This window comes from Hippopotamus amphibius, chromosome 4, assembly GCF_030028045.1.
Source record: "Hippopotamus amphibius kiboko isolate mHipAmp2 chromosome 4, mHipAmp2.hap2, whole genome shotgun sequence".
NCBI classification, from domain to species: domain Eukaryota; kingdom Metazoa; phylum Chordata; class Mammalia; order Artiodactyla; family Hippopotamidae; genus Hippopotamus; species Hippopotamus amphibius.
Genome location: NC_080189.1, coordinates 88,674,916 through 88,690,162, shown reverse-complemented (window position 1 = coordinate 88,690,162; position 15,247 = coordinate 88,674,916). Strand labels below are relative to the sequence as shown.

The following is a 15,247-nucleotide window of genomic DNA, read 5'->3' as shown; positions in this document are numbered from 1 at the left end:
GCTGCAATTTGCAAATGAACTTTTGGATAATAATCCATCTGTAAGTGGAAAAAGATATTTTCTTAGTAAATAACCACCAACATGAATTTTGTAAATCTTTATTTTTAACGTGACCTCACTCCACTATAATAACCTCTTGGGTTCAACACTGATTACTGATTCATAACTAAATACAAATAGTAGAAGGTGAATTTAAATAAACTTGTTTGATACATCTGCCATGAGAACAAAAGAAAACTAAGAGCTTAAGAGAAATGTCCTGGAGTCACAAAAAGATGGCATAGGTAACAAGAAAAAACAGAGGACTGACCATGGTTTGAAAACAAAATACATATTAGTAACTCTTTAATCTGTAGCTGTACTGTAACTTTATATATATTTTTTCAAATCTTTAACACGAGATTAAAAGGGGGCAGCTGATTTCTTTCCTTTTTATTTATAATTATGTTTTTTTTTTCATTTTATTTATTATTTTTTGGGGGGTACACCAAGTTCAATCATCTGTTTTTATAATTATGTTTTAATATTGGAGTATTGTTGATTTACAGTGTTGTGTTACTTTCAGCTGTTATAGTAAAGTGATTCAGGTACACATATACATGTATCTATTGTTTTTCAAATTATTTTCCCATTTAAGGTATTACATAATATTGAGGAGGAAAGTTCCCTGTGCTATGGAGTAGGGCCTTGTTGGTTATCTATTTTAAATATACTAGGGTTTATATGTTAATCCAAAACCCCTGATTTGTTCTTCACATTTACCTTTCCGCTTTGGTCACCATAAGATTGTTTTCGAACACTGTGAGTCTATTTCTGTTCTGTAAAATAGTTCATTTGTATTATTATTATTTTTTTTAGCACAAATGAGCAACAGTTTATTTGTATTTCTCTCTCAGACTTACCACACTTAATATGCTCACATTCAGATCCATCCATGTTGCTGCAAATGCCATTATTTAGTTCTTTATAAAAGGCTTAGTAATATTCTCTTGTGTACATGTGCTAGAACTACTTTGTGCATCCACTGTTGATGGACATTTTGGTTGGCTTCCAGGTGCTGGCTTTTGTAAATAGTGCTGCAGCAAAGGTTCGGTTGTCTGTGTCTTTTCGAATTATGGTTTTGTGGTGGATATACCCCCAGGAATGGAATTAACAGATCACGTGGTAGCTCCGTTTATGGTTTCATAAGGAACCTCCATCCGGTTCTCCACCATGGCCATGACTAATTTACATTCCCACAAACAGCGGAGGAGGGTTCCCTTTTCTCCAGGCCCTCTCCAGCATTTATTCTTTGTAGACTTTTTTTTTCTCAAATGTAGGGGTAAATTTTTTTTTTAATTTATTTATTGGCTACATTGGGTCTTCATTGCTGCACATGGGCTTTCTCTAGTTGCGAGCGGGGGCTACTCTTCATTGTGGTACGCAGGCTCCTCATTGTAGTGGTTTCTCTTGTTGCAGAGCACAGGCTCTAGGCGCGTGGGCTTAAATAGTTGCAGCACATGGGCTCAATAGTTGTGGCTCACAGGCTCTAGAGCACAGGCTCAATAGTTGTGGCGCATGGGCTTAGTTGCTCCATGGCATGTGGAATCTTCCCAGAGCAGGGCTCGAACCCGTGTCCCCTGCATTGGCAGGCGGATTCTTAACCACTGCGCCACCTAGGAAGTCCTTCGGAGACTTTGATGATGGACATTCTGCCTGGTGCCATGTGATACCTCCTTTTGCTTTTGATTTCCATTTCTCCACTAGTAACTCACGTTGAGCATCTTTGCATGTGCTAGTTTTTCAGGAGACTCTGAGTAAAATTTACCTGCTAAAATTGGCTTCTTGCAAGTCTGCTCTTTTTCACATCTCCTTCGATTACCTAGCGCCAGTGGTTTTTTGAGGGCAGGTATCATTTACAGCCCCGCAGGCTTTGTGAATAGGAAGTGTCCCTAAGCACTGGTTTTAAAGTGTTGTTACCAGAAGTGGCCACAAGGTGGCAGGATTTCTACATGCCCAGTTACTAGGGCAACTGGAGCCTGAGAGAAAGTCCTGTCCCTGGGTTGTAAATGAGAGTGCAGTGGCCAGAAGCAACAGCCAAGGCCTTGTGTCGCTTCCTTCTTCCCGCTTAACCTTCACCCCCACTCCCCCGCCCCTGCGGGGCAAATCCCAGCCCCTGCTACAGCTCTGCTGAGGGTGCTTTCATCAGTAGATGGGGTTATTCTAAGCAAGGAGGCTTCAGGTGGGGACCCCACCACCAGGAGTCATGGAGACCAGGAGCCTCTTCAAAGCTCTTCCGGGCCAGAGGGTCCACCATCCTTTGGCTGCACATGGCTTGGTTTCCTGTCAGAGGTCCAGTGTAGATCTGGACATCATGGTCCCGTCTGAAGATTGTGGTCCCGTCCCAATGGGACCAGGCACACAGGTCCAAGAGAGGTCATTTGCTGGCACATCCTCCCCAGCTCCCTAGCCCCCCATGACGGTGCCGCCTTTGCAAAGCAGGGCAGCTCAGGCTCCAGGGGTGTGCATCTGCCTGGATTCTCAGGCCCCAGGTGGTTATTTTAGGCATTTCTTGTTTTTATCTTTCTTTTTTAACTTAAAATCTAGTTTATATTGGAGTACAGTTGATTTACAATGCGGTGCTTGTCTTTAAGCGCTTGGTTCAGTTAACTAGACCTAGAGCTACTGTGTTCTGGATTCTTTTCCCATGTAACTTATTAGAGTGTTGAGCCTAGTTCCCTGTGCTTTACAGTAAGTTCTTGGTGATTATGTATTTTATATATTTTAGTGAGTATATGTTTATCCCACCCTCCTAATTTATTCTTCCCGCCCACCTTTCTGCTTTGGTCAGCATAAGTTTGTTTCCTAAGTCTGTGAGTCTGTTTCTGTTTTGTAAAGTCGTTTGTTGCTATCAGTTCTCAGTTTGCACCAACAAGTGATGTCCTATAGTATTTCTCTTTCGTTTTCTGACTGACTTCTGTTAGTATGAGCATCTCCAGGTCCATGCATGTTGCTGCAAATGGTATTATTTCATTCTTTTTTTACAGCCAAGTAATATTTCGTTGTATATATGTACCACGGCTTCTTTGTGCATCCATCTGTTGATGGACATTTTGGTTGGCTTCCAGGTGCTAGCTATTGTAAGTAGTGCTGCAGCAAAGGTTTGGTTGTCTGTGTCTTTTCAAATTATGGTTTTCGTGGATATACCCCCAGGAGTGGGATTGCCGGATCACCTGGTAGCTCTGTTTTTGGTTTCTTAAGGAACCTCTATCCTGTTCTCCACCGTGGCTGTTACCAATTTACATTCCCACCAACAGCAGAGGAGGGTTCCCTTTTCTCCAGGCCCTCTCCAGCATTTATTGTTTGGAGACTTTTTGATGATGGACATTTCTTATTGGTTCGATGAGATACCTTATTTTACTTTTCATTTGCTTTTCTCTACTAATAAGTGATATTGAGCATCATTTACTGTTCTTTGTTGTGTATGTTTTCCTTGGAGAAATGTTTAGTTAGGTCTTTTTATTTTTTGACTGGCTTATTTGTTTTATATTGAGCTGCATGAGCTGTTTGTGTATATTGGAACATAACCCCTTGTTGGTCACATCATTTGGAAAGATCTTCTCCCATTCTGTAGATCGTCTCTATATTGTGTTTATGGTTTCTTTTTCTGTGCTGAAACCTTTTTTATTCTTTGAAATTTACCATGAATAGGTATTAATGTTATTTGAAAAAAAATTTTTTTAATAAATTTATTTATTTATTGGCTGTGTTGGGTCTTCGTTGCTGCACATGGGCTTTGTCTAGTTGCGGTGAGCGGGGGCTGCTCTTCGTTGTGGTGCATGGCTTCCTCATTGCCATGGCTTCTCTTTTGCAGAGCACAGGCTCTGGGCACATGGGCTTCAGTAGTTGCAGTACATGGGCTCAATAGTTGTTGCTCATGGGCTCTAAAGCGCAAGCTCAGTAGTTGTGGCACACGGGCTTAGTTGCTCTGCGACATGTGGGACCTTCCTGGAGCAGGGATCAAACCAGCGTCCCCTCCACTGGCAGGCAGATTCTTAACCACTGCGCCACCTAGGAAGTCCATGACTCATATTTTTAAAGAAAGAATTCTATTTGAATGTTTTCATTACTGACTTTTCAGTGTTAAGTGATAAGAATTCTGATATTTTGGGCAGTCAGCTATAAGTCAGTATTTGTTTATTATTTATGTCACTGCCTAGTTAAATTAGTGTACTGTTTTTCACATAGAAACAATATGGTCCAAGTATCATAGAAACCTAGTATAAAGCACTATATTGTTAGTCTTCATAACCAAAGTGCCTTGAAATTTTCATACGTCAAATAGAAATAAACTGAGCTTTCAGACTTTACTTTTTTGTTCCAAAGATCATGTTTCACTTAACAGTAATCATAATAAAGATTATTCATATAACACATTAAACTTACTTCATATTAGGTATTTCTGTGGGCCAGGGGTGGGTCGTGAAGACGTTCACTATTTTCTCCCTGTCTACCTATGAGTATAATTGAAATCTGAGTTTTAAGTAAGAGGAATTGAGAAAGCTTCGTTGAGTGCAGAAAATTTGACTCAAACCTTGAAGAATAGGCAGGACTTTAAAATGTGGACTTGGCTGGCGGACAGAATGAATGCCAGGGAAAGAAAAACCACACTTGCTGGTCTGAAATAAACCAACATCCTTCTTGTTTCAGGTTCAAGTTTTGAAACTGCTTTTGAATTTGTCTGAAAATCCAGCTATGACAGATGGACTCCTTGGTGCCCAAGTAAGTTCAATAGCTTACTATTTGTTCTGTCTATACAAATATATAGATTTGGACAGACAGATCTGGAAGGAAAGGATTTATCCCCAGATATTAACAGGGAGTATCTCTGAGGAACAGTAGTAGAGGTGGTTTTGTTTTTTTTTGTTTGTTTTCATTTTTGGTTCTCTGCCCATGTGAATTTCCTAAATTTTCTGTAATAAATGTATTTTAGTTTTAAAAATCATGTTGAAAAGTTCTCCCTGGCAATAATAAATTATAATTTTTTGTCTCTTTCCAATTTGGGGTACTTACATATCATAACATCTATTACACTTGAGCTGTTTATGTTCAGTGCATCTTAGTATCGGCTGAAACACTAGTATTTACGGAGGCCCCAGTACGTGCCTGATGATGGGCTGAGTGCCAGGATACACCAGTGAGTACAGCATGGCGTGGTGCTTGTCCTCGTGAGCTTGCAGTCTAGAGAGAGGGGCAAAAATATGTAAGAAATGAGCAAGATGATTAAAAGCTGTAGTGTTTTGAAGGAGCGTAGGTAGTGCTGTGGGAGAATGGACCTCAAGCCCTATAGAAAAGGGACCCTGTCATATTCATCTGCTCAGCCCTATGCCTTGCACACTGTGTATGCAGTTAGTGTTTGGTGAGTTAATGAGTTTCCGTGATGACTATATATGATGGATCTTAAAGAGGAAATGGGTGTTTTCCCAAATGACTACATTCTAGAATTCCAAGGAAATAGTATATTTTAGATAAAGCACAAAACCTCTTTTTTCCATTAGTATACAATGTATAGGTGCTTAAAATTTTACACATTTATGTTATACAATTTTAGAGATAGTCTTCCATGACAAGATTTTTAAAATGTATTCAGTGCAGCTTTAAAATGTGAAAATCCACATGGAAAATGTTTTCATGTTTTTAATTCTCATTGTTTCCTATTTCAGGTGGATTCATCATTCCTTTCCCTTTATGATGGCCATGTAGCAAAGGAGATTCTTCTTCGAGTTCTCACACTGTTTCAGAATATAACTACCTGCCTCAAAAAGGAAAGCCATTTAGCTATTCAGCCAACTTTCACTGAAGGGTCACTGTTTTACCTGTTATATGGAGAAGCATGTGCCCAGAAAATGAAAGCTTTAGTTTATCACCACGATGCAGACGTAAAGGAAAAGGTAACAATGATACCAAAATTCTAACTGGTTGGTCATATTTTTCTAAAGAGTAAACACCTTATAAAGGGATTCTTTCAACTGCTGAATTTAAACAGTAAATATCACCTTTCATCATTAACACAGCTACAACTTGCCATGGTCACCTGCTTTATTTTGAAGCATTTTATTGATACCAAATGAATATAAGAGCTTGTTCTGACACCATTTTCTTTGTTTTTATTTTGCTTTTTGCTAAGCTACTTCAGTTATTTCCTCTACATGGAGCGACAGTGACCTTTTTATGTATAAGCCACCCTTCCACTGTTGGGAGTGATTTGCAGTTACTCATCTGGGACAGCGACAGTATGTCTCATAACCGCCCTAGGAAGGACCTTGTTCTTTTAGTAGCAGTGAGATCCCCCATTCCCCAGGCCCCCTGCCACTCTGCATTCAGGTCTGTTCTAATCATTAGAATCTGTTCTGATCCATGAAAACTGTGACCTCTTAGGAGAAGTGTTTCCTCATACTCACCCCGTCCCATTCAGTGGGCTGTGTATGACATATGGGGATCAATCAAAATCCACCCCAAGGCAGCTGGTTGAGTGATCTACTCTTTACAGGGAATGAAGCAAGGCAGAATGTGCTGATGTGGAAAGACATCCACGAAATATGATTGTTTCTCAGAATACATGTTGTAGGAAAATATGTATAATGTGATCCCATTTGTGATTTTTTTAAATCAAAAAATTTATGCTTCTATGTGGATAGAACGCTTCTGTCATTCATACATAGGCATTATGATATATCTAGAATGAAAGCCAGACTCCTGAGAATAGGACCGGGAAGTGAGGAAGTGACTTTTCTATGTATACCACCTTCTAGTGTTTGAATTTTTGACTCAGCATAAATTTTATAATTTTTTTAAATACCAAAGAAGAACATCACAAGATTATTTTCTCCCCTTAATTGAAAGGAGTTTTGTTTATTCATTTTCAACTATATTTTACATGACTAAAATTACAAGGTATGAAAAATTCTCAGCAGTTATTTTTAATAGTATTTTTATCCCATAAGCTCCTGTAAGAATTTTTTTGATATATTTGAATTCAGCCAGGTTTTTTCCCCCTGCCCACCCCACCCCGTCCAGGTTTTATAATATTCAAGTTCATAACCACCACCATGCTTAGTTATTAAGTAAATCAGTTTGCAAGCAGAAGCTTTCCTATTCATGTATTTAAGGCAAAGCTTTAAGAGAAGAGTACTCTTAAGTTTCATTTGTACACAGATTTCCACATGAAGTCACAAATCCTCAAACAGAAAATTGGGCTTTCTCAGGGTTGTCCTGACACAGAAATAAAACTTGGGAGAAATATTTTTACAGTAGAAATATGATGAAAACATGAAAATTCTCAATTAGCTAGAGTAGTAATAATGTACATTATGAGAACTAAGAATCATTATCAGTCATGCAAACGTAAGTATTCATTCCCTGAAAGGCACATTTCTTTATAATTTTGCTTAATCTTCCTCTGTTTAATGAAAGTATATATTCAAAATGGACACACATTAAAACCAAGATTTGATTTCAATGTGCTGTAGCAGCATTGGATTCTTAGATACCCTCTCTTCTTTTCCTCTTAGTTTGAACAAATAACATTTCCTGGAGATCAGAGCATTGAGTTTCAAATGTCAAAATACTAGAGAAAAGGGGGAACTCATTTTACTCTGCAGAAAGAATTACCCAGTGAAAGTACATAATTTGATCTCTACCTGTGTAGGTCATGGCATATCTTACCTTTTTTAGGTGGGCTTTCTCCTAATTGATGGTCCCACCCGCTTGGGCAATGAGCTTCAAAGTGTTCCTCAGTTACCACAAGAGAAAGGGATCTCAATAAAGTCATACATGTTGGTATGGATGCTGGCTAGTCAAAGAGGGAAATGAAATTGACACAGAGGATGAGACAAACAGAAGGTATTGTGATGTGTGTTAGACTGAATGGAGGGAACAGAGTGGATCTGTCTTATTTTTCAAAACCTGTTTTTGCTCTGCACATAACACCTTCAAAATGTGGATAGGAGAGATGTATTTCAGTGTACTTCTTAATGAACAAAATGTCAAAGTGGAAAGAATGCACATGGTAATAAAAATTAAGGCTTGGAGGAAGCCTAGAGAAATGAGGCAGGCCCAATTAAGTGTAGCTCAGAACAGAGTAAGTACCCTCAGGTAAACAGTACATGTGAACACAAAATTAACATTAAGGCCACTGAAGGAGATGAATTTTCGGCTGGCGTGCCACAGCGAGGAAGGTGACCAGAGAACACTGGCTGGTATTAATCGGGGCAACCTGTGCCAAAGCTGATCCACCATAAGCCTAACATCTCGATTCCCGTCTGCTTGCTAAATATTCCTTTGGAGTGAAAAGGTGTTTTGTGTTTTTTTCCTGAAGGTTTATTTTATGGGGAAATTTTTTGTGCTTTAGTGCCCCCAAATCATACACATCTACCTATATTACATATACATTTTCCCTGACAGATTTGCATCTTTGTAGATAAAAATGCTAAATGTTGATAAAGATTTACATTTATTTTGGCTTAGTCTCCAAATTTACAAAATGCAGGAGATAAAGTTGTTAGTCCTCAATGTTTAGTGTCCTTATATGCTTGAGTATATATTATCAAAAGCATTAGCCTATTTTTTCACTTTCCAATCTACCTATCTGTATTAGGCAGTGATACCTTAAGATAGCATTTTCTCCCTCATATTTTCAAAGTGCTTTTTACAAAAAATGACTTATTTACTCTTCACAGTTTTTGGAGGTAGATGAAAATCATCCTCTAAGTTGCACATGAGGACACTGAGGCACTGAGCTTAGGTGACGTGTTGTAGGGCACAGAAAATCCAAGGTAGAAGCAGGACCACAATTCAGATTAAGCAGCTAACATGCATATATATGTGGAAATAAATTACAGGCCTGGCTAGCATTTGGTGTAGAAAACCTATTTTGATTATTTTGTATGAATAAAACTCATTTCACTGAGACTGGATCAGGAAGACAGAATGGGCCTCTCTCGCTTAGGAAGTTTCAGAGTGCTGAGCCCACCCAGGACTAAAACTCGGGGCCGTGGACTCCCAGCATCACTGTCTCTTTTTAACCGCTACTGCGCCACACTGGCTTAATAAAAGTAGGACCGTGCTTAAGGATCATTTAATATAAAAATATAAAACATCAGAATCACGTAAAACATAAAATATGTATAAAGCTCACTGACATATTGGAGTTTGAGCTAGGAAACCAGGGGGAAAAAATGAGCATATATACAGAGACGAGATGGAATATGGAAAGAATAAGATTTAATTTAAAGTATATGGTCTATTAACATTTAAGATCTGCATTTGTCTTTGTAAACTATTTCCGTGCAGCTATATTTGTGCTGAGCAGGTCTGACTTTTAGATTAAATTAAAAGTAGAAAATTTCATAAATCATGTCCTCATAACCACACTTCCCTTTGCTCTGTCCAGCTCAGAGGGCTTTTGGTTTGGGGGCTGTAGACATGCCACAGAATATATGGCTCCACTCTCTTAAAAAGCTGTCTTTACAAAAGGTAACTTAGCCCAAACTCCTACGTTTTTATGTTTAAAAACATAAATCACTTCACATTTGGCATATAAGCTAATTTTAATAGCACAAGAATTGCTATGAGCCTGTGGGAATCCATGTCATCATTTGCTGTGAGTGTCTATAAGAGATATGTTTCTATGTGCAGGCCTCTGAGAAAGTCTAGGTAGGCAGACAGGCTTGACTTACCTTGCAGAAGGCCCGTAAGAACAGAAGAACAGAAATGAGTTTTTAAAGTCTTTCATAACCTCAAAACTCTACCACTAAAGTAGATAGTAAAAAAAATTCCATTGCAGTGTTGAGGTCACTAAACATGACTTAAAACCCACATTAGCCAATTCATCATCTAAATGACCCACCTCTGAACTCTTCATGTATGTGAACCTGCAGTCATATTAGTAAGCAGGTTATAACATAGAACACAAACCTGCAGAAGTTGTTTCCAAATGTAAAAAATCATAATATTCATGAATTTTGTAGTCTTTTCAGATGTGTATCAGATGATGCCTTTTTCGTTAAAAGCCCCTGTGCTCATGTTTACTCAGTTTTCATCAGTATTAAGGTATCTTGATTCTCCATGCTTCAAGACAAAAAAATCTTCAGTCTTCAGTCGATATTTTTCTAGAGCCTCACTCAGCTTCACTGGAGGTTCTAAGTAATGCTGGCAAAGGGCAGAGAGAAACAAAAGTGGAAAAAAGGTTAAGCATGCATATATTTGGGGAGATATTTCAAACAACAGTTCAAACTAAAATAACCAACATAGCCTCCTTAAAGTCATCCCCTTCCTTTCCACTGAAGCATTAGCAAATGAGTCCATCAAACTTTCTAATATCGAATCAAGTCAACAGAAATGCCTTATTTATCAATCTGTTAACATCATGTGTGTCAAACTGGTACCAGCTTAAATTGGACATTATTAGACTGTGTGAACTCTGATCAGTATTTCCCTATGTGAAATCCCAGTCTAAACGGAATCAATGCTAAAGAACTAAGCGTTACCAATATTTTGGGAGGATCAGAAACTTAGACTGTAAGGAAGAGTATGTGTGTGTAAGCAAATGCTAGAGAAAATATTTTTGGCTGAAGAAGGGCTGTCATCCCCAAACCCCAGCCAATACCGTCTCTGTAATCTATGGAGTGAACAGGGGCCTGGGGAACAGATTTGACAGGTAGAATTTCCTTTTGTTTCCTCACCTTTTCATAGCTTAAAAAAAAAAAGAAAGCACACTGTTCAAGAATATTTCAACCTACTCAAATGTTTTCCAAATAAACTGAAACCACGTGAATATGTGTTATCGTTAAAGAAAGCAAAAGGGGGCTTCCCTGGTGGTGCAGTGGTTAAGAATCCGCCTGCCAATGGAGGGGACACGGGTTTGATCCCTGGTCTGGGAAGATCCCATATGCCGAGGAACAACTAAGCCCATGCATCACAACTACTGAGCCTACACTCTAGAGCCCACGAGCCACAACTACTGAAGCGCGTGCGCCTTAGAGCCCGTGCTCCACAACAAAAGAAGCCACGGCAATAAGGAGACTGCATGCCACAACAAAGAGTAGCCCCTGCTCACCGCAACTAGAGAAAGCCCAAACAGCAATGAAGACCCAACACAGCCAATACATAAGTAAATTATTTAAAAAAAAAAAAAGTAAAAGGTATAAAAGATAAATCATTTCACCAGTTATTTCTCTTTTGAGCTAAATCTTTACCTTGTATAGTAGCTATTTTTACATTGAATAAAGGAAAAGAAATAGCTATTACACAAAAGGTTTTTTCCCAATTTCAATCAGAAAAGCTGTAAAATGTGCAAGTTAAAGCAGGAAGAAAAATCAAATGGCCTCTACTCCAATCCCTGGGGTAAGTCTGCTTCTACCCTTCACGCAGCAGTGTCTTGTGAGCACCCAGAGAGTAGCCAGGCCAGTGAACCATATAAAACCCTTGCCTTCCTGGAGCTTTCATCCCAATACAGAGACAGATAAGAAATGAATAAAAGAGAAAACAGTATCTGAGTGGGTGATATGTTCTCGGGAGAACATAATTGGTAAGGGGGTCAGGGTGGAGGTTTAATTTTAAATACAACCATCTAAGAAGTCATCTTGGAGTTGGCAACCTTCGAACAAAGACCTGAGGGAGCAGACTGCACCGGGCTTTGTAGGCAGCTGTGAGGGCTGTGGCTATGACTGGGAGGGTGATAAGAAGCTGTGGGTCCTTCTGGCACAGAAGTGTCGGGATCTGATCTGAGGGGTAAAGGTCACTGCCCTCTGCAGTGTTGAGAACAGAGTGTAAGGGGCAGTGTGGCATCGGTGAAGGGGGTAAGAAGTAGTCAAAGTCTAAAAAAAAAAAAATGAAGTAGTCAAGTCTAAATACAACCCGAAGGGTGAGCTGACTGCATGCGGGGAAAAGCTGGCTGGAGGATATGAGACAGAGAGAGTAAAGGTTTTGGCCTGAGGAACTGGAAGGAGGGTGTTGCCGTTTACTGAGATGTACGAGAAACAAGTTTGAGGGAAGATGAAGAAGTTTGGTTTTAGACTGACATCCAACTGGAGATGTCAAGTAGGTGGTTAGATGTATACATGTGGATTGTAGTGGGAAACCTGGGCTAGAGAGGTGCAGTGGATGATGGTGTTTAAAGCCCTAAGACATGAGATCCCCAGGGGAGTAACCAACTAGCGAAGAAAAGGAGCCCCTGGACTGAGTCCTACGGCACTCACTGCTGAGAGGGAAGGGAGACGAGGAACTAGCCGCAGAGACTCCGAAGGGCCAGCCAGTGATACACGGTACTAGGAACACCAGGCAGCGTTCTGTGGCTTCCGATGTTCAGGTCTGCTAACAGTTATTGGCCACACCCGGGCCTCTTCTCCCTGCTTGCTTACGTCTAGGTTTATGGCTGTGTTTAGAGGGTCAGGGGTGCCTTCCCACTGACTGCTGAGTAACTGAGGTTAACTATACATTGGTTACCCAGTATTTCTTGAGACAGGCACTTATTAATGGGGTTAGTTGATAACAGGAATCTACTTTTAATCTTTTTAAGCATACAGGAGATTGCTCATATATCCCCAATAAAGTATAACTTTAAACAGCCTAAGAAGCGTCCCTCACAAACTTGCTTTTAAGAGATTTCAAAATGATGAAATTCTTTCCCACTGAAAACTGTTTAACTTTTTTTCCCCCTGTGCTGTACAAGTCTTGGCCAACAATACACTTACACAATCGCCCTACACTAATAATTTCTTTCCTAAACCCTAACTAATTATAAACTCTAACTTAGTATGGATTTTGATGCTTCAGTACCTTTCTCAGTTTATTCATAGGTCAACCATCTAGAAGGGAACTCTAGAAGCAGGCAAGAAAGCCTTCTGAGTGACTGACAGCTATCTCTTAGTGCAAGCACTTTAGTCCTGCAGGGAAGATGAAAATGCCCAACAGCTGTGAGACCAAACGACATGCATAAAGCGAGATAGTAGATTAGAGGTAAGAGTGAGTGATGAAAGCAGAAGCTCCCAGCAGTCTGGACCCATTAAGGGCCAGGCAACCAGCCCCAGATAACTCACATGTTCCCTTTCAAAGGGGTCATAGTTTTATGATCTACTCCAACAGAATATACTCAAAGATCCTGGTCATTTAAGAATTTAACATATATTATGTAGTGCCTGCAAAACCAGTGAGTTAAGTTTAAGTGCTTAAATACATCATCTAGGAAATTCATCCATCATTCCTTAGATAAATCAGATGTTGCCATACATACAATTTTAAAGTGTTGCCAAGTCAAGGACATCCTTAAGCTGCTTATATTATGGTACGCAGTTACTACAACGAGTTACATGCACATCATTTTAAACTGTCTGCAAAGCAGAGGCTAAACATCCTCCCCCCAAATTCCGCATACCTTAAAATTTATTTAGCAAATTCGTAGCTGTCAGATTTACACAACTAATGTCAGAAAGATACATGAGTTTGCATGTTATGTTTCATTAAGAAATAAAGTTGAAGGTTAGATTTGTAACAGGAGTAATTCTTGAGGGCTGAAAACACAGTAACTCTCTCTCTCTTGAAGACTGAGGTTTTCGCTTCTCTCATCCTCCCATCTCAGTAAAGAGAATAACCATGTTCCCAGTTACTCAAGTGAAAAATCTAGGAGTCATCCTAGATTCTTCTCTTTGCAGGGTTTAATAAAGTACTGTTACTTCATCTAAGATGCTGGGATATATTATATATGGAACATATACACACCTCTAAGTTTATCTACATACATATGGAACACACACACACAGAATAAGACACTGCCTCTAAATATAGTGGGAAACCAATGGAAACCAGTATCAAACGTCCCCCGTCTCCAGATACAGACACACACACACTCATTCTCCGTCACCCTTCCCATGCCCATGGTCATTCATTTACTGATTCCCTTCTGTCCCCCAACAGTGTGGCTCAGGGCTGCAGCACTGCGGAATGGAAATTTTAAGTGGGGGGAGTCGGCAGGGGGCAGGCAGTGTATTTATTCTGGAATAAGATGCACCTAGGGAGAGGGCAGGCCAGAAATAGGACAGAGCGGGATTGCTTAAAACAGCTTGAAAGCACAGGGCTCCTCCAAAGAGGCCCTGGAATGTGGAAGATGCCACACAGAGCAGCGTAGAAGCAGCCAAGTTCAATCATCCGTTTCTGAATTTTGCTTAGGGCAGGCCCTGGATCCAGGAAAGGAGAGAAAGCTTTTCGCTAAGCTTCTGTTTGATCCTACAGCCCTGGCTAGTAGCAAGAGTCCTAGCCGCTATTCCCCACGCTTGCTGCCTCCAATGCCACACTTTTCCTCCTTGCCTTCTCACAGCCAAGTTCAAATGTCACCTCTTCCACGAAGCTCCCCCGATCCCTCCAATTAGTAACAGTTGCTGACTCTGAGACCACTTTATCTGTCCCACTTTACAACACGTTTAGAGTAATTATGTATGTCTTGTATTTTCTACTTCAACAAAAGCCTCCCTTGAGAGAGATGACATGATGGTTCATTTTTCTATTTCCTAAGACTACACCATTTTTTGATTATATAAACACATGCTTCATTAACTACAGAAATAAGCCAAAAGAACAGCATGCAATGAGGGTTTTTCCCCCACTGTATATAAGTGGGGTTTTACTAATTTTATTTACCACCCTAATTCACCTGAGGACTGTGATGACCACACAGGTTCTGATTCTAGTCTGGTTTCTGAACACACTGCAGGGTACAGTGATGCCTGAATCCTGCCATCTGTCAGACACATAACAAGCTACTGTTATCACAATCACACTCACCTCATATGCTAAGGCAAAAGTTCCCCAGTGAATTGCCACAGATCTCTTTGTTTGGACATCAATGTGAATCTTTATGGCCTCTTCTGGGTCTACATGCTGGTATTTCATAAACCACCTGATAAAACACAGTAATTTATTAAATCTGGCCTTTGAAGTATACACTGAATTCTAATTACTGCTTCATCTAATCAACCTTTAAGATTCTGCACAGGAATACATCACAGCAGGCAAAACCATCTCCCTTCAGTCCACTTTTCTGCTGGAAAAAAATAAAAGTCTTTCTTGTACAAACTGCTATACAGTAGCTAAGTCTCAAGCAAAACTCCTCTTTGAATAGTAAGGTTTTGTTTCACGTGTATTTTGATTTTACTGATGATTTATTCTGAAAATGTGTCTCACTGTTACTTTAAAAAGTAGCTATTCTGCAATGCTG

The 15,247-nt window shown here is 39.8% G+C and overlaps 2 protein-coding genes across 6 annotated transcripts in view; one reads left to right on the top strand and one right to left on the bottom strand.

Annotated features, from left to right (window-relative positions):
- Positions 1 to 6,997, top strand: part of ARMC10 (armadillo repeat containing 10) — a 39,990-nt gene extending 32,993 nt beyond the window's left edge. The window contains 2 exon segments of the mRNA XM_057730662.1: positions 4,690 to 4,761; positions 5,703 to 6,997. Coding sequence (XP_057586645.1) covers positions 4,690 to 4,761; positions 5,703 to 5,954 — 324 coding nt within the window. The 3' untranslated portion in view covers positions 5,955 to 6,997.
- Positions 6,998 to 10,050: 3,053 nt separating this feature from the next.
- Positions 10,051 to 15,247, bottom strand: part of NAPEPLD (N-acyl phosphatidylethanolamine phospholipase D) — an 87,617-nt gene continuing 82,420 nt past the window's right edge. For 4 of the 5 annotated variants that reach the window (XM_057730666.1, XM_057730667.1, XM_057730668.1 and 1 more), the window contains 2 exons: positions 14,815 to 14,929; positions 10,051 to 10,188 (listed from right to left, as the gene is read on the bottom strand). In XM_057730666.1, the coding sequence (XP_057586649.1) occupies positions 10,069 to 10,188; positions 14,815 to 14,929 (235 nt within the window). In that variant the 3' untranslated portion in view covers positions 10,051 to 10,068. The remainder of the gene's footprint in view (positions 10,189 to 14,814; positions 14,930 to 15,247) is intronic. The other variant, XM_057730664.1, reaches the window with a different exon arrangement.